Genomic DNA, 25,791 nt, shown 5'->3' on the forward strand with positions numbered 1-25,791 from the left:
GGCTCCATCCCATGACCCTGGGATCATGACCCAAGCCGAAGGGAGAGGCTTTAACCCACTGAGCTACCCAGGTGCCCCAAGACCTTTGCTATTTGTAAAACACTCTTAAGAGATGAAAAGATAGGCCAAAATCTGGGAGAAAATATTTGTAAGACACATACCTGATAAGGAACTCCAAAAGCACAAAAAGAATACCAGCAATCCTTGGGGCACCTGGGTGGCTCAGTGGGTTAAGCCTCTGCCTTTGGCTCAGGTCATGATCTCAGAGTCTTGGGATCGAGCCCCACATCGGGCTTTCTGCTCGTCAGGAAGCCTGCTTCCCCCTCTCTCTCTGCCTGCTTCTCTTCTTACTCGTGATCTCTCTCTCTCTCTCTTTGTCAAATAAATAAATAAAATCTTTAAAAAAAAAAAAAGAATACTAGCAATCCAAATGAAAAATGGGCAAAAATTTGAATATACATTTTGCCAAAGAAGATGCACATATAGGAAACAAGCATACAAAAAATGCCAAATGTCATTATTCATTAGAGAAGTGCAAATTAAACTTGTAATTGAGATTTCATGACACACCTATTAGAATGGTGAAATCTAAAAAGACTGACAGTAGCAAGTGTTGGCAATGATGTGAAGCTACCACTGTTCCACATTTTGCTGAGGGTAATATGAAATGCTAAACACTTTGGAAAACACTTTGACAATTTCTTAAAATTCAAGAACACAAACACTTACTACCTGATCCAGCTATTCTATCTCTGGGTATCTGAAATGAAAGCATATGTGTGCATATGTGCACACAAAGTCTTAAATATGAATATTCATAGCAGTTTTATTTGTAATAGCCCAAAATCCAAATACATGTCAACAGGTAAATGGATATATAAATCTTGGCATAGCCATACAATGGAATACTGCTCAGCAATAAAAATGAATGAAGTGTTAATTTATACAATATTATGAATAAATCTCAAAGTAATTATGTTGACCAAAGAAGCCAGATGAAAAAGAATACATACAGTATGATTTCATTTAAATAAAATTTTAGAAAATCCAAAATAATCTGTAGTAACAGAAAGCATGTCAGTGATTGTAGGGGAAGAGGATTGGAAGCTGGGAGGTGTGGGAGAGGGGGATTACAAAAGGCAGTAGAAAACTTCTGGAAATAATGGATATGTTAATTATCTTGACTGTGATAATGGTTTCATGGGTGTATAGTTACATCTAAACTTACCAAGTTGTACATTGGCTCAGTGGGTTAAGGCCTCTGCCTTTGACATCTATGTTGACAAAGCGTAGCTGTGCAAATCTGGGAGACTGAAAACTTAACATGACTGTGTTCTTGAATCCACCAACTCTCATTGGTGCCATTGGCTCAGTGGGTTAAGGCCTCTGCCTTTGACTCAGGTCATGATCTCAGGGTCCTGGGATCAAGCCCTGCATTGGGCTCTCTGCCACTGGGGAGCCTGCTTCCCCCTCTCTCTCTGCCTGCCTCTCTGCCTACTTGTGATCTCTCTGTCAAATAAATAAGTGAAATCTTTTAAAAATATATTTTTACTCTGCCATTTTTATATTTTATATTTTACATTATAAATCTGTTTAAAATTGGCTAACCTCTCTTAAGTTTCATTATGCTTTCAAACTGGAGTTCTAACCAAAGTGTTTTACTCATAGATGAGTCTTCCTGAAGTTTCTCTGTTCAGAATTTTTAAATTAATCAAGTCTGAATGGCTTTCTGTGGTTCTGGGGACGTTGGCTGCTGTTCTAAATGGAGCTGTTCATCCAGTATTTTCCATCATCTTTGCAAAAATTGTAACTGTAAGTAAGGCTAATTGTAACTGTAAGTAAAGCTAATTTGCTAATATTTTTAACAATTTTAAACAAAACACAGCGTAAGAGAACAGAACCGTTGTACTTTGACCTAGTAATGGGGAAACTGGGATTTGTAGTGTGTCACCCATAGTGTAGGATCCACAATAGGAAGGTTAACTAATGTTCTCAGGGGATAAGCCAGCCTCTATTGTGAAGTCTTGACTGGGCCTTGTTGACTGGGCAATCAGTAAAGAAATTACTTTGTTTTCTAATTTTGACTCCAGTGCCGTATCAGCATTCCAAAGCACTGAAGCAATAAAATAGACAAATACAACTACTCTTCTTTCAGCGAGTCCGAACAATGGCCATTTTTTATTACTAGCCAACTCAAAGAAAGGAAATAACAAGAGCTTAGGATTGTGCCAAGGGACTCAGGAGAGTTGGTGGATTCAAGAACACAGTCATGTTAAGTCTTCAGTCTCCCAGATTTGCACAGCTACGCTTTGTCAACACAGATGCCAATATATGTAAGATTACTGATTTTTGGAACAATTTCTAGGGACATGTATAAAGGTCTCACATTGTAGGTAGTACCTTAAATAGAAGAATATTAAGAAACCTAAATTATTAGCCATTATTAGAAATAGTAATTCAAACAAACTGGTGGTTTTTTTGAAAATATATTGTGATAATAATAGCAGAAGACTCATTGCCTGATCTCATATTTACATAGCTTAAGTGGGAAATTTGACAGCAAATCATTTTTTTATCATATGTAATGAATGTAGTGGATAGAATAATAGTACACTTCTTTTAATTATACATTCTTTTAATTATACATTCCAAAAATGTATATATAATCTTATTCTTATGTTGAAATCCATTCAAAAATTCCTGATAGATATTTCAGTTTTTTTCTCTTTCTTTTATATTTTCTTCCAATCACCTGATAAAAAATCTGTTCCGTTTCAGATATTTGAAAATGATGATAAAGCCTCATTAAAGCATGATGCTGAGATGTATTCCATGATATTTGTGATTTTGGGTGTTATTTGCTTTGTTAGTTATTTCATTCAGGTAAGTTTTTAATGAATTAAGCTTGAACATGATTATTTTTTTTAAAGATTTTTTATTTATTTTATTTGACAGACAGAAATCAAAAGTAGGCAGAGAAGCAGGCAGAGAGAAGGAGAGGAGGAAGCAGGCTCCCTGCTGAGCAGAGAGCCCGATGCGGGGCTCGATTCCAGGACTCTGGGATCATGACCTGAGCCGAAGGCAGAGGCTTTAATCCACTGAGCCACCCAGGCGCCCCAAACATGATTATTTTTTATGTCATCCTCTCTGAATTAAAAATAATAACAATAATAACAATATAAATAAAATATAAATAAGTAATGTAGTGACTAAATGTTACAAAGAAATAGAGAAGAGAATTAAGAATAAATATAAATTTGCTTTTTGTTTTTCAGGGGTTATTTTATGGCAGAGCAGGGGAAATTTTAACCATGAGATTAAGACATTTGGCATTTAAAGCCATGTTATATCAGGTCAGTGTTTATTTGATTTTTTCTTATTTTATTTAAAATGTATTTTTCAATATTCCAGCTTATAGTTTTTCAAGTCAATTTCTTTTTTTTTTTTTTTTTTTTATTTGAGAGAGAGACAGTGAGAGAGAGCATGAGCGAGGAGAAGGTCAGAGAGAGAAGCAGACTCCCCGTGGAGCTGGGAGCCCGATGCGGGACTCGATCCCGGGACTCCAGGATCATGACCTGAGCCGAAGGCAGTCGTCCAACCAACTGAGCCACCCAGGCGTCCCTCAAGTCAATTTCTTGACATAATCTTTCCTTTGATCCCTTAAGAGCATGCCTCTTGTGTTCTAAACAGCATCTAACATCAGTTCTTACTATATATATATTTAAAGATTATTATTTATTTATTTGTCAGAGAGCGAGCGAGCACAAGCACACAAGCAGGCAGAGGCAGAGAGAGAAGCAGGCTGCCAAGCAGAGAGCCCGATGCGGGACTCGGTCCCAGGACACTGGGATCATGACCTGAGCCAAAGGCAGTGGCTTAACTGACTAAGCCACCCAGGTGTCCCTACAGTATATTTTTCTAATAGAAGCAATTTCAGGGGTGCCTGGGTGGCTCAGTGGGTTGGGCCTCTGCCTTTGGCTCAGGTCATGGTCTCAGAGTCCTGGGATCCAGCCCCTCATCAGGCTCTCTGCTCAGTGGGAAACCTGCTTCTTCCTCTCCCACTCCCCCTGCTTCTGTTCCCCCTCTCTCTGTGTCTCTCTGTGTCAAATAAATATATAAAATCTTATATAAAAAAAGTAAAAAGAAAATATAACATAATAGAAAACAGTACTTAGAGTCCATTCCTTTTCCTTATATTTATCTTGACAAATCTTTTTATTTAAGATTTTATCTTTTTATTCGACAGAAATCACAAGTAGGCAGAGAAGCAGGCAGAGAGAGGAGGAAGCAGGCTCCCTGCTGAGCAGAGAGCCTGATGCAGGGCTCAATCCCAGGACCTTGAGATCATGACCTGAGCCAAAGGCAGAGGCTTAACCCACTGAGCCACTTGGACACCCTGACAAATCTTTTGTTGTTGTTGTTGTTTTTAATGTAGTGGGTTTTTTTAATGTGGTGTTCTAGGATCAGATTGAAAGACCAAATAAAAACTGAGAAGAAGAATTAAGAGCTACAGTATCTCAGGGAACATATTTTAAAAGGATGAGATAATTCCTCTAGTGTTCATCCATGTGCATACCTTAAGTTTTTTCACCCCATGCTTCTGAAAGCAGCCAGTAATGTCCCTGTCCTCATCAGAAAAGTCCTGAATTCAGGTAGCAGGCACTGGCAGGTTCGCCTGCCACACACAGATGATCAATCATACCTGTGAAATAACTAAAACTAGGTAGATCAAGTAATAATCTTGAGAAGTGAATCTTTTGTTTTTAATAGTTTCTGAATGGGTAAATTTTATTTTTTTAATTAACATATAATGTATTATTTGTTTCAGGAGTACAGTTCTGTGATTCATCAGGCTTACACAATTCATAGCACTCACTATAGCACATGCCCTCCCCAGTGACTATCACCCAGCCACTCCATCCCTCCTACCTGCCTCCCCTCCACCAACCCTCAGTTTGTTTCCTTCTATGGTTTGTCTCCCTTTGAGAAGTAAATCTTGAGGGCAAATGGCAAGAATGTCTCAGATCAGCACTTCTAAAATTTTTTCAAGGGGGTGAGGTGTATTGGGTTCCCTGAAAACCAGTTTTCATTTGGAACACTTCACCACACTTGATGTCACCAGAGCTCCTTGTGCAGGAGCAAATAGCTTCCTGCCTAGGTCATTTCTTGTCAGAAAATAGCATTACTGTCAGTCCAGCTGAGTCGTCAAAACCAGTTTTTACATCTTATGATGTTTAGCAGTAATGTTCAGAGGGCTGCTGTGTAACAAAATTCCTAGGACTTTTTGCTCTTAGGGAACTATAAGCTACAAAATTTAGTAAAGCAAGTGCTAGGTTTCTCATAGCAACTTGATGCATTCTCTGCTCAAAGGCCTGTCAGAGATAATTGGAGACTCTCCTTAATCAAGAAAAACAAAAATATACTCGAGGGATCATAAAACCATTTAATGGCTGTATGACTCACTCAAGTTAAACTTATACTTTAATTTTGTTTTTTTTTTTAGAATACTTTATGTTCTTTCCTCAAATCTTTGATGAAATTAGGGTAGGATTTTAATTAATACTGTATTTTACACTTACTGACAATTTCTGCTCATTTTTGTTTTTCTCTATGAATTTATGTTTTTCTACATTCAAGGAAATTTATTTTTTTCAATTTCCAGGGACTTTTGACAGTGTATCTTGAATGTTTGAATGTTTTGCACAGAAGAATATATATAACTTTTCCAAACATGCTTTGATCTTTGTCTCTAAAGGTTCACAGTGTGCTTTTGGTGGAGTCCCAAGTCCAGGAGTAAGTTTAAGCAGTCATTACTGTGAATCCAATATCCGAGGGTTACTACTAGACATTAATGCTCTGCCTACCATTAGGCACATGAATAGCTAGACAGTAACATTCTTGGATAAAGTAGCTTCTGCCCATAAGAATGCCCCAATTTGGAGCACCTGAGTGGCTCGGTGGGTTGGGCCTCTGCCTTTGGCTTGGGTCACGATCTCAGGGTCCTGGGATGTAGCCCTGCATCAGGCTCTCTGCTCAGCGGGGAGCCTGCTTCCCCCCTTCCCTTCTGCCTGTCTCTCTGCCTACTTGTGACCCCTCTCTGTCGCATAAATAAATTATTAAAAAATCTAAAAAAACAAAAAACAACAAAAAAGAACGCCCCAATTTATAAACCAAAAACTCTGATCCTTCAAAAAGCATACACGTTGAAACACACGCACACAGAGACTCTGTGCTATTTAGCATATGTTAAAAAATTCCTATAAATTCAACTCAGTCCCTGTCATCTCATTGTTTGTTTTTTCTCTTCATGCTTTAGCATTCTTTTTGCTTATCTTTGCTTTTTCAAACTGGAGGAAAAGAGGAGTAGGGTATTTGGCCTTTTCTTTAAAAATACCTACCCAGTTTCAATTTTGTCTACAGTAAGAGACTCCTAGTCCGTACTTTTACCTAACTCTTATTACCTGGTTTTTGTCCCAAGACTTTTTAGGCTTAGAAAGCATGCTGAGACTTGCACTGTTTTTTACAACTATTTTGAAACCTCATTTGAGGCAGAGGTATTTATGGAATCAGGTGTGGTCTTTTTGTAGGTATAAAATCTGTATTTTATTTGATTACTTGACATCCTTCCAGTTGAAAAGAATGTCCTAAGTGTTGCTGACTTCAGTGGTTGTAAATAATTCATTTAAGCTAAGTTTATACTTCTTAATGATAAATATTGACCTAAAGATTGGATTTCTGAACAGATAAGTATTTTTGCCTATTTCTCTTTAAATTAGATTGGCTAGGGCTTCTTTGCGGGGGGGTCTCTAAATTAAGAGATGATAGAATTAATGGTGATCACTAAGGGGCTCTCAAAAAGCTACTTCCAAAAGGATTTGAGGTAACAAGTCCTGACGCAAGAGAAACAGGTAATGAGACTCAACTATAATGCTTCAGTTAAATGGGAGATAGAACATAATAGTGGATTAAAAACTCTAGCATCTGGTTGCCTAGGTTCAAATCCTGGACTCAGAACTTGCAAGCTATATGGACCTGGGTAAGTTATTTAATCCCTCTGTACCTTGGCATCCTCATTTATAAAATATGGATAGTTGGGTGCCTGGGTGGCTCAGCTGGTTAAGCGACTGCCTTTGGCTCAGGTCATGATCCTCGAGTCATAGGATCGAGTCCTACATTGGGCTTCTCCCGCTGACCTCTCTCTCTTACTCTCTCTCTCAAATAAATAATGGAATCTGTTTTAAAAATATGGATAGTCATATTTACCTCATACAGTTATGATTAATTGGGAAAATACATACCAAATATGTATGCATCACAACGTGTTATTGTTTTTTTTTTTTCTTTTTTGCTTCTAGTATAATTATTGACAGGGAAAAATGGATTTAATAGTATCAGAAGACTGATAATCTTATAGTCATTTTACCATCAGGAAAGGAAAAAAGAAGCTAATTTTTACTCAACACCAGCTATACTCCAGAAACCCTAAGTGTTTTAGCATACATTGTCTGTGCTGGAATACAGTCCCTAGAGTACACATTGCTGACTTGTTGGAAAGTAATTTTGGACCTCTTGCTGATTGAACATCAGATAATGACTAAGACTCATCACATATATATCCTATGCCTAGTGTATTATACAAGTTACTCTAGAATCAAGAATGTAATATTTCATAATAAATTACTGTTTCTAGATTTTTACTTTATATTGTTCCAAAATTTGTGTTCCATGCCATGTTGAAAAATAGAAATAATTGGAAAATATGAAGTTTATCTTAATTTTTTTGAGTATACAATAAAAAAAAAAAAAACAGGTAATGTCTTCCAGTTCCAGAATGCTATAGTTATTATCATTGCTGATGTGTATTCATAGTATTTTAGGCTCTTGAGTGGGGTTGTGTTTTCAAAATGGTGGTTAGTAGTGCAAATTGAAATCTCTATAGGATGCCCTTCGGGTATCTTGGATCTTCAACTCTTTGGACCACCTTCCCAATGCAGGAGCTTACAGAGTAGTGCTGTCATACTGGGGTCGTACCCACCCTTGCTCTTGCCATATTCCTCCATGGGAGAATTATTCTCACACAACTGTGTGATTAATGCACACACAGCCCTCTCTCTGTTGTGCTTCTGTTTACTTAGTTGGCAGAAACACGTAACCTGAGTGTCAGGGCCCTGGCTGAGCTGTAAGCCAACAATTCTTTTGCTCTTCATTTACTAAAAATAAGTCATTTTCCAGAGACAGGCTTCACATGATTTTAATCCACAAGAGATATAAGGGGTTTGAGTGAGTGGGAGGAAACATTCAATAGCTAATAAAAGGAAATCAGAATTCCTGAGGCTAAAAAGTGCTGTCTCTATTTGCTATTGAAAATGAAATTGGCTACCACATTATGGTTTTATTGCTTATATTTTTAACCTACCTCCTTCAGATCGCATGCTTCTTGGCCGCAGGGGTTTTACATTGGTCTCTTTGCCTCTTTAGCCTCTCACAATGCCTAGTGCTTATAAGATCTAGGAAGTAATATGAAGTGTCAGAGGAAATCTTGCCTATGTGGGTCCTCAAGAGGAGATATATTTTATCTCCTTTTTATATGACCCCAGTTTAGACAGAAAGGTTTGGAAATATTTTTTTTTTAATTTCAAGTTTTTATTTAAATTTCTGTTAGTTAACATGTATGGTAAAATTGGTTTCCAGTGTAGAATTTATGATTCCTTACTTATAACTCCCAGTGCAGATGGTAAGTGCCCTTCCCAATACCCATCACCCATTTAGCCCATCCCCCAGCCTCCATCAACTCAGTTTGTTCTTTATATTTAAGAGTCTCTTATGGTTTGCTTCCTTCTCTCTTTTTTTCCCCTCCATGTTTATATGTTTTGTTTTTTAAATTTCACATATAAGTGTAATTATGTGGTATTTGTCTTTCTGTTAACTTCACTTAGCATAATACACCATAGCTCCATCCCCATCATTGCAAATGCCAATATTTCATCTTTTTGATGGCTTAGTAATATTCCTGTGTGTGTGTGTGTATCTCCTTCCTCTGCATCCTCACCAATATCTGCTGTCTCCTGTGTTGTTAACTTTGGCCATTCCAACAGGTGTGAGGAGGCATCTCATCATTATTTTGATTTGTATTTCCCTGATGATGAGTGATGCTGAGCATCTTTTTGTGTGTTTGCTAGCCATCTGTATGTCTTCTTTGGAAAAAATGTCTCTTTATGTCTTCTCCCCATTTCTTGACTGGATTATTTATTTTGGGGGTGTTGAGTTTGATCAATCCTTTATAGATTTTGGATACTAACCCTTTATCAGATTTGTTATTTGCAAATATCTTCTCTCATTCCATAAATTGTCTTTTAGTTTTGTTTTTTCCTTCACTGTGCAGAAGCTTTTTATCTTGATGAAGTCCCAATCATTCATTTTTGCTTTTGTTTTCCTTGTCACCAGAGATGTGTCTGGTAAGAAATTGCTATGGTCAGTGTCAAAGAGGTTGCTGCCTATATTCTTCTCTAAGATTTTGATGGTTTTGGTCTCACATTTAGGTCTTTCATCCATTTTGAATTTATTTTTGTGTATGCAGTAATAAAGTGTTCCAGTTTCATTCTTCTGCATGGCACTGTCCAGTTTTTCTAACACCATTTGTTGAAGAGATTTTTTTCCATTGGATATTCTTTTCTGCTTTGTCAAAGATTATTAGTTGACACAGTTATGGGTCCATTTCTGGGTTTTTCTGTTCTGTCCCACTGATCTGTATGTCTGTTTCTGTGCCAGTACTATATTGTCTTGATGCCAGTATTATATTATCCCATAATATAGCTTGAAGTCCAGAATTGTGATGTCTCCAGCTTTGCTTTTATTTTTCAAGGTTGCCTTGGCTACTTGGAATCTTTTGTAGTTCCATACAAACTTTAGGATTGTTTGTTCCAGGTCTATGAATAATGCTGGGGATTGCATTAAATGTATAGCTTACTTTGGACAATATAGACATTTTAACAATATTTGGTTTTGTTTAGAAATATTTCTAAATTGTTTTGTGCATTAACTTTTTAAATAGTCTGCTCTTCACAGATTACTTATGGAGTAAAAATTACAAACTACAAATGGTTCAAAATGACCATTTCTGATGTTGATTATTGTACAATATTATAGCATTGGTAATGGTTCCAAGCTATTGGACTTACATTCTTCATATTGTATCTAATTATAAATCTTTATGAAGTAAGAAACAAAAGTCATTTGATTCATGGTATTTATAAGAATTAAGTATGTGGGGCTGTGGGGGCTGATAAATGCCTTCTGACTTATTACAACAGAATCACAAGTCAGAAAAGAACCTTTTTGATAACTTATTTTTTTTGTTTTGGTTTGTTTCTTTTGATAACCACATGTTAATTCTCCTTTTTCTCTAGGATATTTCCTGGTTTGATGATAAGGAAAACAGCACAGGAGCCTTGACAACAGTATTAGCCATAGATATAGCACAAATCCAAGGAGTATGTATATTGCTTCTTGGGGGAGTTTTTTGCTTTTATTCTTAAGTGGTGTATGCATGTAGTGTGTATGTGTGCAACACAGATATCTGTGCATATTTGTAAGCTATACTAAGATGACCCACATCCTTAAGGAGAGCAGGTAAGTCTCAGGGCTACCTGGCAGCTCTCAATGAAAGATATAAGGAAGGCTTTCAGTTCTGGATGTTTTTAACAAAACAAAAAAAAAATATTGAATCTCCACATTGTACCCCTGAAACTAATGTAACTTTGTATGTCAACTATATGCTCACATAAAAAATAATAAAAAGGGGGGGGGGAGACTTGGCACATATAATAGGATAAACAGAGGACCAAAGAAGATACCAAGAATGAGTTAAGAGCTCAGAACTGAATAGTAAGACATGAAAAGGTAGCAAAATGAAAACATACACAAAATTTAGAAGTATTAATAAAAGAGGAAAGTGTAGTTTTTCCTTCTAAGGATAGATTTGTCTTACCAGAGAATAGAAGAAGTTGGTTACATTTGTGAATATTCACAAGCATCCATAATGGCTTGCAAAACTAATTTTACGATGTAGAAAAAGCTCAGGAGGAGATCTTCATCTTCATTTCTTCCTAAAACTCCTTTTCATTATTTGGAAGGCAAGGTTCTAAATTTATTAGACCTAATTTAAATTTTAAAATAGGGCTGAGGAGATCAATTTTACTGGCATAACTGGGAAAAAATGATGGATAAAATTTCACTTAATAGTCAAGTAATGAGCATATCATTAATCTTCCATAGCACAATAAAATTATCTGAATGATAATTTCTGGGTTTAGGAATGACGGGGTTCACTCCTTTATGGAGAAATAATCCTATAATTCCAGTCGAATCTCCATTCCACAAAATTTGCCACTTTTTAAAATTATGTTCCGTTAGCCAGCATATAGTACATATTAAGTTTTTGATGTAGTGCTACTTTTTCTTTGCTAATATTTTCTTTGCTGATATTTTTCTCTTTCTACCTATCATTTAAGTTTTTTAAAATTCCAGGGAAATAGGCATTCCTATTAGCAGCAATGTTAGACTTGTATGACATCTTCCCTTTTAGCAAGTATTTACTTCAGCCAAAAAAAAAAAATTAGAACTGGAAAACCAAACTCACTCTCCTTACATTCAGTTTTTAACAAACAGTGTTGTCTCTCATTGAGAAAAATGAATGAAAATATTTGTCAGCCTGATTACTTACAAGCATCTGGCTAATATCATTTGATCAGGAGAAAGTTTCTTGTTGGAATTTGTAAATGTTGGTCTCATAATAATTTCTGGGCAAGTCAGATCATTTTCATTGAATGAAAAATAATAGCTAAAGATCAAATGGTTGAAATGCTAATGGGAGATTTTAAAGCTGTCAGATTTAAAAAGCAGGACAAGCAAAGAAATTTTCCATGAATGAGACTATGTTTACTGGCATGTAATTCACATAAACACTTGCTTTGCAATATAAAGACAGATTCATATCTAACTTGAATGAATACTCTTTCTACTGAAGGAAGAGTTATTTACCAATCCTATTTGTCCATTTATTTTCTCACAAAAACACCCTAGAGATGAATTAGGAAATAATAACTCAGGGTCATATTTCCTATCTTTTCAACTTAAGACATATTCCATCTCAGTTTTTCATCATGCAATTTCAGTTAAATTTTATTTTATCAAATATATTAGGGTAAATGTTCATAAATTACCTCCTTAATAATAGTAAATATTACTTTAAAACCTTTACTAACGACTAAAAAATATATACACATTTAGCCATTTTTAGAAACTCAGAGAAGAAACTTTGAGAGTCATGAGTAAAACATGTTAGTGAAATAAAGTCATAGAACAACATGAGTCTTGAAATACTTGATTGAATACAACTGATTTAACTGATATTATTTCAGCCCAAAGTAATGGCTTATTGCCATACATCTGTCAACAGACTATTTTTTATGTAATATATAGTGTTATTAAGGATACAAAGCCATTTTAGATTCTTTGGAAAACTAGGTTCCATAAAACTATAAGGTATTAGTTCTGTATATTTTAGCAACCCTTTTTCATCACCCACAAGTGTTACCTCATTTTTGCCCACAAGAAACTGTGTTATTCATGCCATGATGTACACTTGTTATACCATTGGCAGATACAATGTTAGTTTCAAGAACTCTTTTCATCAGAACTATAATTATATTGTCCCAAGAAATCATAAAAATTTCATTTAATTCCAAGAGCCAGATAAATTGATTGGATTCTAGCCAGAGCTAGAATATCATTGCCCAGATAGTGGTGACTTCATCTCCGGATTTAACTTTTTGACATGGGAGGTGTATAAAACAATTTGATATTACTTGTGATTCAAACAATATTAGTCATCGTCAAAATGACTCTACCACATTATAAGGTTGGCATGTAACTGCTGTTTTGCCTTACCATTTTAGGCTGAATTCATTAAGAAACATTATCAAGTCTATAGCAAAAGGTAATGTCCAGAGCCATAGTGGTAAAAGGTGATTCTATTTGTAAAGGAAAATTTTAGTTTCAGCCCTGAACTCAGAATGTTTCAGTGAAATTATCACTATTAAACACACCCTCAAACTATTGTGTGGTAAGACAAGTCAAGATATTCAGCTTCCAATTTTGACAAAAATAGAAACAACGATGGTTAAGTCTATAGGACTAAATGAACTTCATCACAGACCATACTGGTCCAATAATGTGTGATAAATTATTTTCCACAAAATACTTGCTGGTAAGTAATAAAGGATTAAATTGAGGTTATAAACATTTTACATTTTCACAAACTTTGTAGATTTATCCAAGTAAGCCTTTTTTTCTACTCCACAATTATTTTTGTCACCATTAGTTGTAATATATCTTAGCAGATTTCACTTCTGGTTATACTGACTTCCTTTTCATTTAACTTCTTAGAAAATATTGTAACCTATAGTTGATCCACACAGACCATTTATAGCAGCCAATTTTTTAATCACTTCAAATTCAGCATTGGCTCCTCAAAACCAACAATTGAGCAGTATCAGTAACATACATCAATCCATCAAGAGCCAGGGAAATCTATTCAAAAAAGTATATCTGATTTTGATTGACTACCAGTGTTGCTGCAGTCTTGTCAACTTTTTGAGCTACTGTTCTCACCTAAGGGCTAATTGTCTGATACAGGTTTATGCTCGCTGAACACATTTCTTCCATTGCTCCAATTAAACACTATTTAATAAACTCACTGTTCATAAATGATTTTCTTTGCTTAGCTAATGAATGAGCCACTCAGAAACTTACTTTGGTTTCAACTTATCTTCACTTTTTAGTTTTATGAAGAAATTCTACTAAATGAGATATTCCATTTTAAATTTTCTAAGTTTTCTGAATGATGCTTTCCTGTGGATGAAGAATATTGTGATAAGTGCTTGTTATGGAAATGTTGACCTATTTTGTATATTTGGTAGTACTATATAGGGTTATAATAAACACAACACTGTGGCATCTGATGAGAAAAAGTAATCCACAGTCTACTATGCCTTAAAAGCAGGACATTCAAGGTCTCCTTTTCTCTTCCTTTCTTATTTTTAGATGATGGATATACAATGGTAATTTTTAAAACTAAGATAAAATGTCACAGTACAGCAATTCATGTGGCACTAAATGCTGTCAAATTATAATTGCATCACAGATTTGTAGCATACTGAGCAGCAATATAAAGTGAGGACAGTGGCACATGGGTTAGGGTTAGAGTTAGGGTTGGGTAGGGTTAGGGTTAGGGTTAGCAATATAAAGGTGATCTGTCTTTATTTTTTTTTTTTTAAGATTTGGTTTATTTATTTGACAGACAAAGTCAGAGGCTTTAACCCCCTGAGCCACCCAGGCGCCCCAGTGATCTGTCTTTATATTGCAACCCTAACTCTAGCAACTACTCAACTCTATTATTATAATTCTAAGACAGCCACTCATATTACGTAAAGAAGGGGTGAGACTATGCTCCAGTAAAACTTTATGGACGCTGAAATTTGCATTTGTAAAATTTTGATGTGGGTCTTTTCTATATGTTCTTTTCTCTTAACTTTTTGAATATATGTTATCCATTGATAACTTTTATTGTCATTTACTAAGTTGAACTTTTGTGTCAGTTCTGGCTCAGTTTCAGTTGATTGATTTTTTTTTTTTTTAATTTTTTATTTTTTATAAACATATATTTTTTATATACATATATTTTTATCCCCAGGTCTGTGAATCACCAGGTTTACACACTTCACAGCACTCACCAAATCACATACCTCCCCAATGTCCATAATCCCACCCCCTTCTCCCCAACCCCCTCCCCCCGGCAACCCTCAGTTTGTTTTGTGAGATTAAGAGTCACTTATGGTTTGTCTCCCTCCCAATCCCATCTTGTTTCATTTATTCTTCTACCCACTTAAGCCTCCATGTTGCATCACCACTTCCTCATATCAGGGAGATCATATGATAGTTGTCTTTCTCTGCTTGACTTATTTCGCTAAGCATGATACGCTCTAGTTCCATCCATGTTGTTGCAAATGGCAAGATTTCATTTCTTTTGATGGCTGCATAGTATTCCATTGTGTATATATACCACATCTTCTTGATCCATTCATCTGTTGATGGACATCTAGGTTCTTTCCATAGTTTGGCTATTGTGGACATTGCTGCTATAAACATTCGGGTGCATGTGTCCCTTTGGATCACTACATTTGTATCTTTAGGGTAAATACCCAATAGTGCAATTGCTGGGTCATAGGGCAGTTCTATTTTCAACATTTTGAGGAACCTCCATGCTGTTTTCCAGAGTGGCTGCACCAGCTTGCATTCCCACCAACAGTGTAGGAGGGTTCCCCTTTCTCCGCATCCTCGCCAGCATCTGTCATTTCCTGACTTGTTGATTTTAGCCATTCTGACTGGTGTGAGGTGATATCTCATTGTGGTTTTGATTTGTATTTCCCTGATGCCGAGTGATATGGAGCACTTTTTCATGTGTCTGTTCGCCATCTGGATGTCTTCTTTGCAGAAATGTCTGTTCATGTCTTCTGCCCATTTCTTGATTGGATTATTTGTTCTTTGGGTGTTGAGTTTGCTAAGTTCTTTATAGATTCTGGACACTAGTCCTTTATCTGATATGTCGTTCGCAAATATCTTCTCCCATTCTGTCAGTTGTCTTTTGATTTTGTTAACTGTTTCCTTTGCTGTGCAAAAGCTTTTGATCTTGATGAAATCCCAGTAGTTCATTTTTTCCCTTGCTTCCCTTGCCTTTTGCGTTGTTCCTAGGAAGATGTTGCTGCGGCAGAGGTCGAAGAGGTTGCTGCCCGTGTTCTCCTCAAGGATTTTGATGGATTCCTTTCGTACATTGAGGTCCTTCATCCATTTTGAGTCTATTTTTGTGTGTGGTGTAAGGAAATGGTCCAATTTCATTTTTCTGCATGTGGCTGTCCAATTTTCCCAGCACCATTTATTGAAAAGGCTGTCTTTTTTCCATTGGACATTCTTTCCTGCTTTGTCGAAGATTAGTTGACCATAGAGTTGAGGGTCTATTTCTGGGCTCTCTATTCTGTTCCATTGATCTATGTGTCTGTTTTTGTGCCAGTACCATGCTGTCTTGATGATGACAGCTTTGTAATAGAGCTTGAAGTCCGGAATTGTGATGCCACCAACGTTGGCTTTCTTTTTCAATATCCCTTTGGCTATTCGAGGTCTTTTCTGGTTCCATATAAATTTTAGAATTATTTGTTCCATTTCTTTGAAAAAGATGGATGGTACTTTGATAGGAATTGCATTAAATGTGTAGATTGCTTTAGGTAGCATAGACATTTTCACAATATTTATTCTTCCAATCCAGGAGCATGGAACATTTTTCCATTTCTTTGTGTCTTCCTCAATTTCTTTCATGAGTACTTTATAGTTTTCTGAGTATAGATTCTGTGTCTCTTTGGTTAGGTTTATTCCTAGGTATCTTATGGTTTTGGATGCAATTGTAAATGGGATTGACTCCTTAATATCTCTTTCTTCTGTCTTGCTGTTGGTGTAGAGAAATGCAACTGATTTCTGTGCATTGATTTTATATCCTGACACTTTACTGAATTCCTGTATAAGTTCTAGCAGTTTTGGAGTGGAGTCTTTTGGGTTTTCCACATATAGTATCATATCATCTGCGAAGAGTGATAATTTGACTTCTTCTTTGCCGATTTGGATGCCTTTAATTTCCTTTTGTTGTCTGATTGCTGAGGCTAGGACCTCTAGTACGATGTTGAATAGCAGTGGTGATAATGGACATCCCTGCCGTGTTCCTGACCTTAGCGGAAAAGCTTTCAGTTTTTCTCCATTGAGAATGATATTTGCGGTGGGTTTTTCATAGATGGCTTTGATGATATTGAGGTATGTGCCCTCTATCCCTACACTTTGAAGAGTTTTGATCAGGAAGGGATGTTGTACTTTGTCAAATGCTTTTTCAGCATCTATTGAGAGTATCATATGGTTCTTGTTCTTACTTTTATTGATGTGTTGTATCACATTGACTGATTTGCAGATGTTGAACCAACCTTGCAGCCCTGGAATAAATCCCACTTGGTCGTGGTGAATAATCTTTTTAATGTACTGTTGAATCCGATTGGCTAGTATTTTGTTGAGTATTTTCGCATCTGTGTTCATCAAGGATATCGGTCTATAGCTCTCTTTTTTGGTGGGATCCTTGTCTGGTTTTGGGATCAAGGTGATGCTGGCCTCATAAAATGAGTTTGGAAGTTTTCCTTCCATTTCTATTTTTTGGAACAGTTTCAGGAGAATAGGAATTAGTTCTTCTTTAAATGTTTGGTAGAATTCCCCCGGGAAGCCGTCTGGCCCTGGGCTTTTGTTTGTTTGGAGATTTTTAATGACTGTTTCAATCTCCTTACTGGTTATGGGTCTGTTCAGGCTTTCTATTTCTTCATGGTTCAGTTGTGGTAGTTTATATGTTTCTAGGAATGCATCCATTTCTTCCAGATTGTCAAATTTATTGCCGTAGAGTTGCTCATAGTATGTTCTTATAATAGTTTGTATTTCCTTGGTGTTAGTTGTGATCTCTCCTCTTTCATTCATGATTTTATTTATTTGGGTCCTTTCTCTTTTCTTTTTGATAAGTCGGGCCAGGGGTTTATCAATTTTATTAATTCTTTCAAAGAACCAGCTCCTAGTTTCGTTGATTTGTTCTATTGTTTTTTTGGTTTCTATTTCATTGATTTCTGCTCTGATCTTTATGATTTCTCTTCTCCTGCTGGGCTTAGGGTTTCTTTCTTGTTCTTTCTCCAGCTCCTTTAGGTGTAGGGTTAGGTTGTGTACCTGAGACCTTTCTTGTTTCTTGAGAAAGGCTTGTACCGCTATATATTTTCCTCTCAGGACTGCCTTTGTTGTGTCCCACAGATTTTGAACCGTTGTATTTTCATTATCATTTGTTTCCATGATTTTTTTCAATTCTTCTTTAATTTCCCGGTTGACCCATTCATTCTTTAGAAGGATACTGTTTAGTCTCCATGTATTTGGGTTCTTTCCAAACTTCCTTTTGTGGTTGAGTTCTAGCTTTAGAGCATTGTGGTCTGAAAATATGCAGGGAATGATCCCAATCTTTTGATACCGGTTGAGTCCTGATTTAGGACCGAGGATGTGATCTATTCTGGAGAATGTTCCATGTGCACTAGAGAAGAATGTGTATTCTGTTGCTTTGGGATGAAATATTCTGAATATATCTGTGATGTCCATCTGGTCCAGTGTGTCATTTAAGGCCTTTATTTCCTTGCTGATCTTTTGCTTGGATGACCTGTCCATTTCAGTGAGGGGAATATTAAAGTCCCCTACTATTATTGTATTGTTGTTTATGTGTTTCTTTGATTTTGTTATTAATTGGTTTATATAGTTGGCTGCTCCCACGTTGGGGGCATAGATATTTAAAATTGTTAAATCTTCTTGTTGGACAGACCCTTTGAGTATGATATAGTGTCCTTCCTCATCTCTTATTACAGTCTTTGGCTTAAAATCTAATTGATCTGATATAAGGATTGCCACTCCTGCTTTCTTCTGATGTCCATTAGCATGGTAAATTCTTTTCCACCCCCTCACTTTAAATCTGGAGGTGTCTTCGGGCTTAAAATGTGTTTCTTGGAGGCAACATATAGATGGGTTTTGTTTTTTTATCCATTCTGATACCCTGTGTCTTTTGACAGGGGCATTTAGCCCATTCACATTCAGGGTAACTATTGAGAGATATGAATTTAGTGCCATTGTATTGCCTGTAAGGTGACTGTTACTGTATATGGTCTCTGTTCCTTTCTGATCTACCACTTGTAGGCTCTCTCTTTGCTTAGAGGACCCCTTTCAATATTTCCTGTAGAGCTGGTTTGGTATTTGCAAATTCTTTCAGTTGTTGTTTGTCCTGGAAGCTTTTAATCTCTCCTTCTATTTTCAATGATAGCCTAGCTGGATATAGTATTCTTGGCTGCATGTTTTTCTCGTTTAGTGCTCTGAAAATATCATGCCAGCTCTTTCTGGCCTGCCAGGTCTCTGTGGATAAGTCAGCTGCCAATCTAATATTTTTACCATTGTATGTTACAGACTTCTTTTCCCGGGCTGCTTTCAGGATTTTCTCTTTGTCATTGAGACTTGTAAATTTTACTATTATGTGACGGGGTGTGGGCCTATTCTTATTTATTTTGAGGGGCATTCTCTGAACCTCCTGAATTTTGATGCTTGTTCCCTTTGCCATATTGGGGAAATTCTCCCCAATAATTCTCTCCAGTATACCTTCTGCTCCCCTCTCACTTTCTTCTTCTTCTGGAATCCCAATTATTCTAATGTTGTTTCGTCTTATGGTGTCACTTATTTCTCGAATTCTCCCCTCATGGTCCAGTAGCTGTTTGTCCCTCTTTTGATCAGCTTCTTTATTCTCTGTCATTTGGTCTTCTATATCACTAATTCTTTCTTCTGCCTCATTTATCCTAGCAGTGAGAGCCTCCATTTTTGATTGCACCTCATTAATAGCTTTTTTGATTTCAACTTGGTTAGATTTTAGTTCTTTTATTTCTCCAGAAAGGGCTTTTATATCTCTCGAGAGGGTTTCTCTAATATCTTCCATGCCTTTTTCGAGCCCGGCTAGAACCTTGAGAATTGTCATTCTGAACTCTAGATCTGACATATTACCGATGTCTGTATTGATTAGGTCCCTAGCCTTCGGTACTGCCTCTTGTTCTTTTTTTTGTGGTGAATTTTTACGTCTTGTCATTTTGTCCAGAGAAGAGTAAATGAAGGGGCAAGTAAAATACTAAAAGGGTGGCAACAACCCCAGGAAAATATGCTTTAGCCAAATTAGAAGAGATCCAAAATCGTGAGTGGGGAGAAAGGGGATAAAAAGAGGTTCAAAAAGGAAGAAAGAAAAAAGAAAAAAAAAAAAAAAAGAAAAGAATTTTTTTTAAAAAAGAAAACACCTAAGAAAAATGTAAAAAAATATATATATATATTAGATAAACTAGTAAAAAATCGTTAAAAAAGAAAAAGGTAACAGTTAAAAAAAAAAAAAATTTTACCCGAAGGCGAGAAAAAAAAAAAATGAAAAAGAAAAAATTAAATTAACTGCAAGACTAAAAAAAATCACAGGAAAAAAGCCATGAGTTCCGTGCTTGGCTTTCTCCTCCTCTGGAATTCTGCTGCTCTCCTTGGTATTGAAACCGCACTCCTTGGTAGGTGAACTTGGTCTCGGCTGGATTTCTTGTTGATCTTCTGGGGGAGGGGCCTGTTGTAGTGATTCTCAAGTGTCTTTGCCCCAGGCGGAATTACACCGCCCTTACCCGGGGCCGGGGTGAGTAATCCGCTCGGGTTTGCTTTCAGGAGCTTTTGTTCCCTGAGCGCTTTCCGTAGAGTTCCAGAGGACGGGAATACAAATGGCGGCCTCCTGGTCTCCGGCCCGGAGGAGCCGAGAGCCCAGGGCCCCACTCCTCAGTGCGCCCTCAGAGAACAGCGCCCAGTTACTCCCGTCTGCCTGACCTCCGGCCGCGCTCCGAGCTCACCGAGCCTGCGACCGGTTCAAGGTAACACGGAGCTGCGAGCTTACTGTCGGCTCTGTCTCTGTAGCCGGCTTTCCCGTTCCAATACCCGCAAGCTCTGCGACACTCAGACACCCCCGATCCTTCTGTGACCCTGCGGGACCTGAGGCCACGCTGACCCCGCGTGGGCTTCGCCCCGGTTTAGCCTCTGGAGCGATGTCCCTCCGCGGAACAGACTTTTAAAAGTCCTGATTTTGTGCGCGGTTGCTCCGCCGCTTGCCGGGAGCCGGCCCCTCCCCCCGGGGTCTATCTTCCCGTCGCTTTGGATTCACTTCTCCGCCGGTCCTACCTTTCAGAAAGTGGTTGTTTTTCTGTTTCCAGAATTGCTGTTCTTCTTCTCTTCGATCTGCCGATGGATTTTCAGGTGTTTGCAATCTTTAGATAAGCTATCTAGCTGATCTCCGGCTAGCTGAAGCAGTCTCAGCTTGCTACTTCTCCGCCATCTTGACTCCTCCCCCCAGTTGATTGATTTTTATGCCATTATGGGTCCTGTTTTGCTTTTTTATGTATCTAGTAAATTTTGATGAGGTATCACACATTGTGAATATAACATTTTTGGGTGCTGGATATTTTTACATTTGTGTAAATGTTTTTGTTTTGTTCTGGGATTCAGTTAAGTTACCTGGGAACAGTTCAGTCATTTGGGTCTTCATTTTACAGTTGGTTAGGCAGGACTGAGTCTACGACTGAGGAAAGACCCTTATATACTCTACCCAATGCCCTGAGGGCATGAGGGCATGAGGTTTCCCAGCCTGGCTGGAAATTAAGTTTTCCAGTGTGACTGAGCACCATTCCCAGCCCTCACACAAGCACTCTCAGCTCAATATTCAAGGAGGACCCTCTGCAGATATCCAGATTTCTCTTTCTGTGTGCATCTCCCTTCTCAGGTGTTCTGTGCTACAAACTCTAGCTTCCTTAGCTGGCCCAGATTCTGTTTTGTCTACTTAATTTAGGGAGTCTGTTGGGCTCTGTCTCAGTTTGCTCACCCTCTATTCCAGCCTGGGAGCTCTTTCAAGGGCCAAACTGGAGCAGTCACTGGGCTTATCTTGTTTGTTTCCCATCTCTGCCCTGATTTTATGTGGGAGGATAAATCCATTTCTTGTTACCCCATAAGCAGGAATCTTATCATATGGAATTTTATTTTATTTCTACAGTTGCATTCTGAGTTCTCTTCCATTTATTTTTTAATACTAGGCATTCCTCTTTGTACACTATAATTTTCTTATAAAATTTTTATGCATGGAGTGCTTAGGTGTCTCAGTTGATTAAGTGGCTGACTCTTGGTTTCAGCTCAGGTCGTGATTTCAGTGTTGTGAGAATTGAGCCCAGCATGGGGCTCCACTCTTAGCAGGGAGTCTGCTTAATACTCTCTCCATCTCACTGTGCCCTCCCACCACCTCATTCTCTCTTTATATAAAATAAATAAAATCTTTTTTAAAAAAAGTTTTATTATTTGCATTAGCAAATTGCCAAAGACATAGTTCCTCTCCATAATAATCCCTAAATCTATAATAATCCATAAATTGTTATCTAATTATTTAATCATGACTGTCTGCTCTTAGTTTCCAAGAAAAACTTATATCTTTGTGCATGTTGCTAAAGAATCTAAGGAAGTTTAAAATTCCTGTGATTCCAGGACACCTGGGTGGCTCAGTTAAACAGCTGCTTTGGCTCAGGTAATGATCCCAGGGTCCTGGGATCAAGCCCCACATCAGGCTCTTTACTCAGTAGGGAACCTATTTCTCCCTCTCCCCCTGCCTACTGTTCCCCCTGCTTACGTTCTCTCTCTCTCTCTCTCTCTCTCTCTCATTCTGTCAAATAAACAAAATCTTTAAAAAAAAATTTCCTGTGATTCCAGTCCTAAATTCTTTCCAGAAGTACATTATCCTCCGGGTCTTTAAGACTATTTTCTGTTTTCCTTTAGTTCTTGTAGTATTTTTCAAGGCCAGATGTTTATTATTTTCTGTTAATTATTTTCTGTTAATTCTTCCTAGAACAGGAAAAATATATTTAGATTCTTCTTATCCTATTGCCATCACCAAAAGGCAGGGGGTGGGAAGAGAGGAACAAGTAAATATATTCATTTGCTAGGACTGCCATAATAAAGTATCACAGACTGGATGGCTTACACAACAGTAATTTATTTCCTCAAGGTTCTGATTGTGAGAATCCCTAGATCAAGGTGTCAGCAGGATTGGTTTCATTTGGGGTCCTCTATGCTTGACTTAAAAATAGCTATCTCTAGGGCACCTGGGTGACTCAGTCTGTGTAGCATCTGCCTTTGGCTCAGGTCATAATCCCAGGGTCCTGGGATCAAGCCCTGCATTGGGCTCCCTGCTTAGCAGGATTTAGCCTACTTCTCCCTCTCTCACTGCCCCGCTTATATTTCCTCTCTCGTTGCCTCTGTCAAATAAATAAATAAATAATATCTTTAAAAATAATAATAATAGGGGTGCCTGGGTGGCTCAGTGGGCTAAAGCCTCTGCCTTCAGGTCAGGTCATGATCTCAGGGTCCTGGGATCAAGCCCCACATCAGGCTCTCTGCTCAGTGGGGAGCCTGCTTCCTCCTCTCTCTCTGCCTACTTGTGATCTCTCTCTCTGTCAAATAAATAAATAAAAATTAAAAATAATAATAATAATAAAATAAACAGCTATCTTCTCGCTGTGTCCTCATATGGTCTTTCCCATGTGTGAGCCTTCAAACCTCCTCCTCCTAAAGACATAAGTTACATTGGAGTAGTGCTCACACCAGAGACCTCATTTTAACTTAATTACATCTTTAAAGACCTCATATCCAAATATAATGGCATTCTGAGGAGCTGGGAGTCAGGACCACAACATATGAATTTGGGGTTAGGGAGAGACACAATTCATCCCATAACATACAATATCGTGTTTCTTCAGCATCACCCTTCAGCTTTCAAGAGTCAGAGTGTAAGTCAGCATTAAGTAGCAAATGACATTCCTATTTCAGCCTCACAGGTCTTAGAATTAGTTTATAATACCCTTAGATACTTAAAATAGTTTACCTGTCTTAGTTGTCATTATTTAATGGTTTGTTGGGTTTTGCTCTTACTACTTGTTTTTACTTTTTTGGAATTTTCTTTAATAGTGAGAAATAGGGAAATAGCAGATTACCAAATGAGTCTTGAAGCTGAAGCCAGAAAAATATTTTAGGAATAAGGCAGAGCCTTGGGGGACACAGGACTTTTTATTGTTGTTGTTGTTGTTTTAATTTTACTTATTTATTTGAGAGAGATTACAAGCAGATGGGGAAGGGTAGAGGGAGAAGCAGACTCCCTATTCAGCAGGAAGCCTGATAGGCAAGACTTGATCCCAGGACCCCCGGATCATGACCTACACCAAAGGCAGATACTGAACAGACTGAGCCACCCAGGTGCCCTACTGTTGTTATTTTAATGATGATACTAATTTGAGGGTACTTTAGTGAAATCTGATACAATCTTCTAGAGAAGCAATTTTATAATATCTATCAGGCATGTAAGAGTATGTACCCTTTAACATATTACTCTTGTCTAGGTATTTAACATTAGGAATTAAAAGATAAGCATAAAGATTTTGCACAAAGATGCTCATTACATCTTTATTTTTAATAGTGAAAAATTGGAAAAAGTGAAAAATTCTAAGTATTTTTTGAAGACTATTTAACCACCAGGAAAAAGCTTGCAGTGTAATGTAAAAGGATTAAAGCAGGATACAAAGCTACATACACAGAATAATCCTAATCTGAGTGTCTGGAAGGATGTAAATTTTAACATTATCTAAACCTTTCCAATGGTCATATTTTCATGATCATAATAAATCTTTTAAAATGTGAATTGATATTGTTGATGATAGCTATTTTTCTAGGTAAATGGAGTCTCATTTTTTCATCTGAGCACCAAAGGAATTTAACATTTCAGTTTATTACTATCATGTGTCCCACTGAAAGTTGGTTCATAAGACATATACTTCTCATAAAATAGTTATAAAGATATTTCTACTTATTTGGGATTTTTTTCAAAATATAATTACCTTATACCATGTTTCCAACTCCTTTTCAATAAATCTTGATAATGATGCTTTAAATCTTTGCTTAGTGAAACCAAATAAAATGCAGAAAATGGACTACAAAGTAATGATATCCAAAGTATACACCTTAATGAATCATATAAATCATTCGATTCAGCACTACTGTGGTATAGTGACTAAGAATGCCGGCCCCTCCATCAGTGTAGAAGAAAGAATGTAGAATGTTGGGTTTTGGAGCCCACATATGGTGGGTTGCACGTCCATGTGTGGTGGCAGCCTGGTGTGGGAAAGCCTAGCCAGAGCAGAGGGAGAAAGGTATCCATGCAGGGGAGAAGCAGGGGCCATGATATCAGATTGGTTACATACAGAGAGTTTGATCACATAAATCAAAGAAAATGGGAGCCAAGTTTCTTACTGTTGCAGAAGGGGATAACAAATATGAGAAGGAAGAAAGCTGAAAATAACTTCATGGTGCTGGATTGGAACTGGAGGTATCGAAGTGAATTGATGATTCATATAAATAGAGAAATACAGATTTCAATTTGTGTCTGCGTCTGCACACACACACACACACACACACACACACATTCCCCAGTTTTTTCCACTGATATGCCATTAATAATGAGCACAACTAAAACCATATATTGACTTTAGATACCATTATCCACCAAAAGGAACCAGGACTCCTTGGAGAAATGATAGATTCCAGCAGTAAAGCCTGGAGAATCTTTTTGTGTCAGAAAGTAAGAACATATTCAGAGAATGATAGGGACATGTCAAAGAACAATATCCAGCATAGACAGACAAAGCAGGGCACCTGGGTGGCTCAGTCCAGCAAGTGTCTGCCTTCAACTAAGGTCATGATCACAGAGTCCTGGGATCAAGCCCCACATTCCATCGGGCTCCCTGCTCAGCAGGGAGCTTGCTTATCCCTTTGCCACTCTCCTTTCCTGTGCTCGCTCTCTCTGTATCAAATAAATAATCTTTTAAAAAATAAATAAGATAGAAAAAGCATAGTGACTCCTTAGTAGAGGACAGTTTTTTAAGTATGGGTATTATTTAATTTCTAAGTACAAGTTTGAAGTAAAAATGTAAGTATAAATCCTAAAAAAGAAAGCCTGCCTTGTTTTGTAAGAAACTATAATAGGAATACTTG

The 25,791-nt window shown here is 37.4% G+C and overlaps 1 protein-coding gene across 1 annotated transcript in view; it reads left to right on the top strand.

Moving 5' to 3' along the window:
• The window catches only part of ABCB5 (ATP binding cassette subfamily B member 5), a 122,732-nt gene that overhangs the window by 67,655 nt on the left and 29,286 nt on the right, over positions 1 to 25,791 (top strand). Inside the window, exons 17-20 of the mRNA XM_059171324.1 lie at positions 1,669 to 1,812; positions 2,779 to 2,883; positions 3,276 to 3,353; positions 10,407 to 10,490. Of these exons, the coding sequence (XP_059027307.1) occupies positions 1,669 to 1,812; positions 2,779 to 2,883; positions 3,276 to 3,353; positions 10,407 to 10,490 (411 nt within the window). The remainder of the gene's footprint in view (positions 1 to 1,668; positions 1,813 to 2,778; positions 2,884 to 3,275; positions 3,354 to 10,406; positions 10,491 to 25,791) is intronic.

The sequence above is a fragment of the Mustela lutreola genome, chromosome 4 (assembly GCF_030435805.1).
Source record: "Mustela lutreola isolate mMusLut2 chromosome 4, mMusLut2.pri, whole genome shotgun sequence".
Classification (NCBI taxonomy): domain Eukaryota; kingdom Metazoa; phylum Chordata; class Mammalia; order Carnivora; family Mustelidae; genus Mustela; species Mustela lutreola.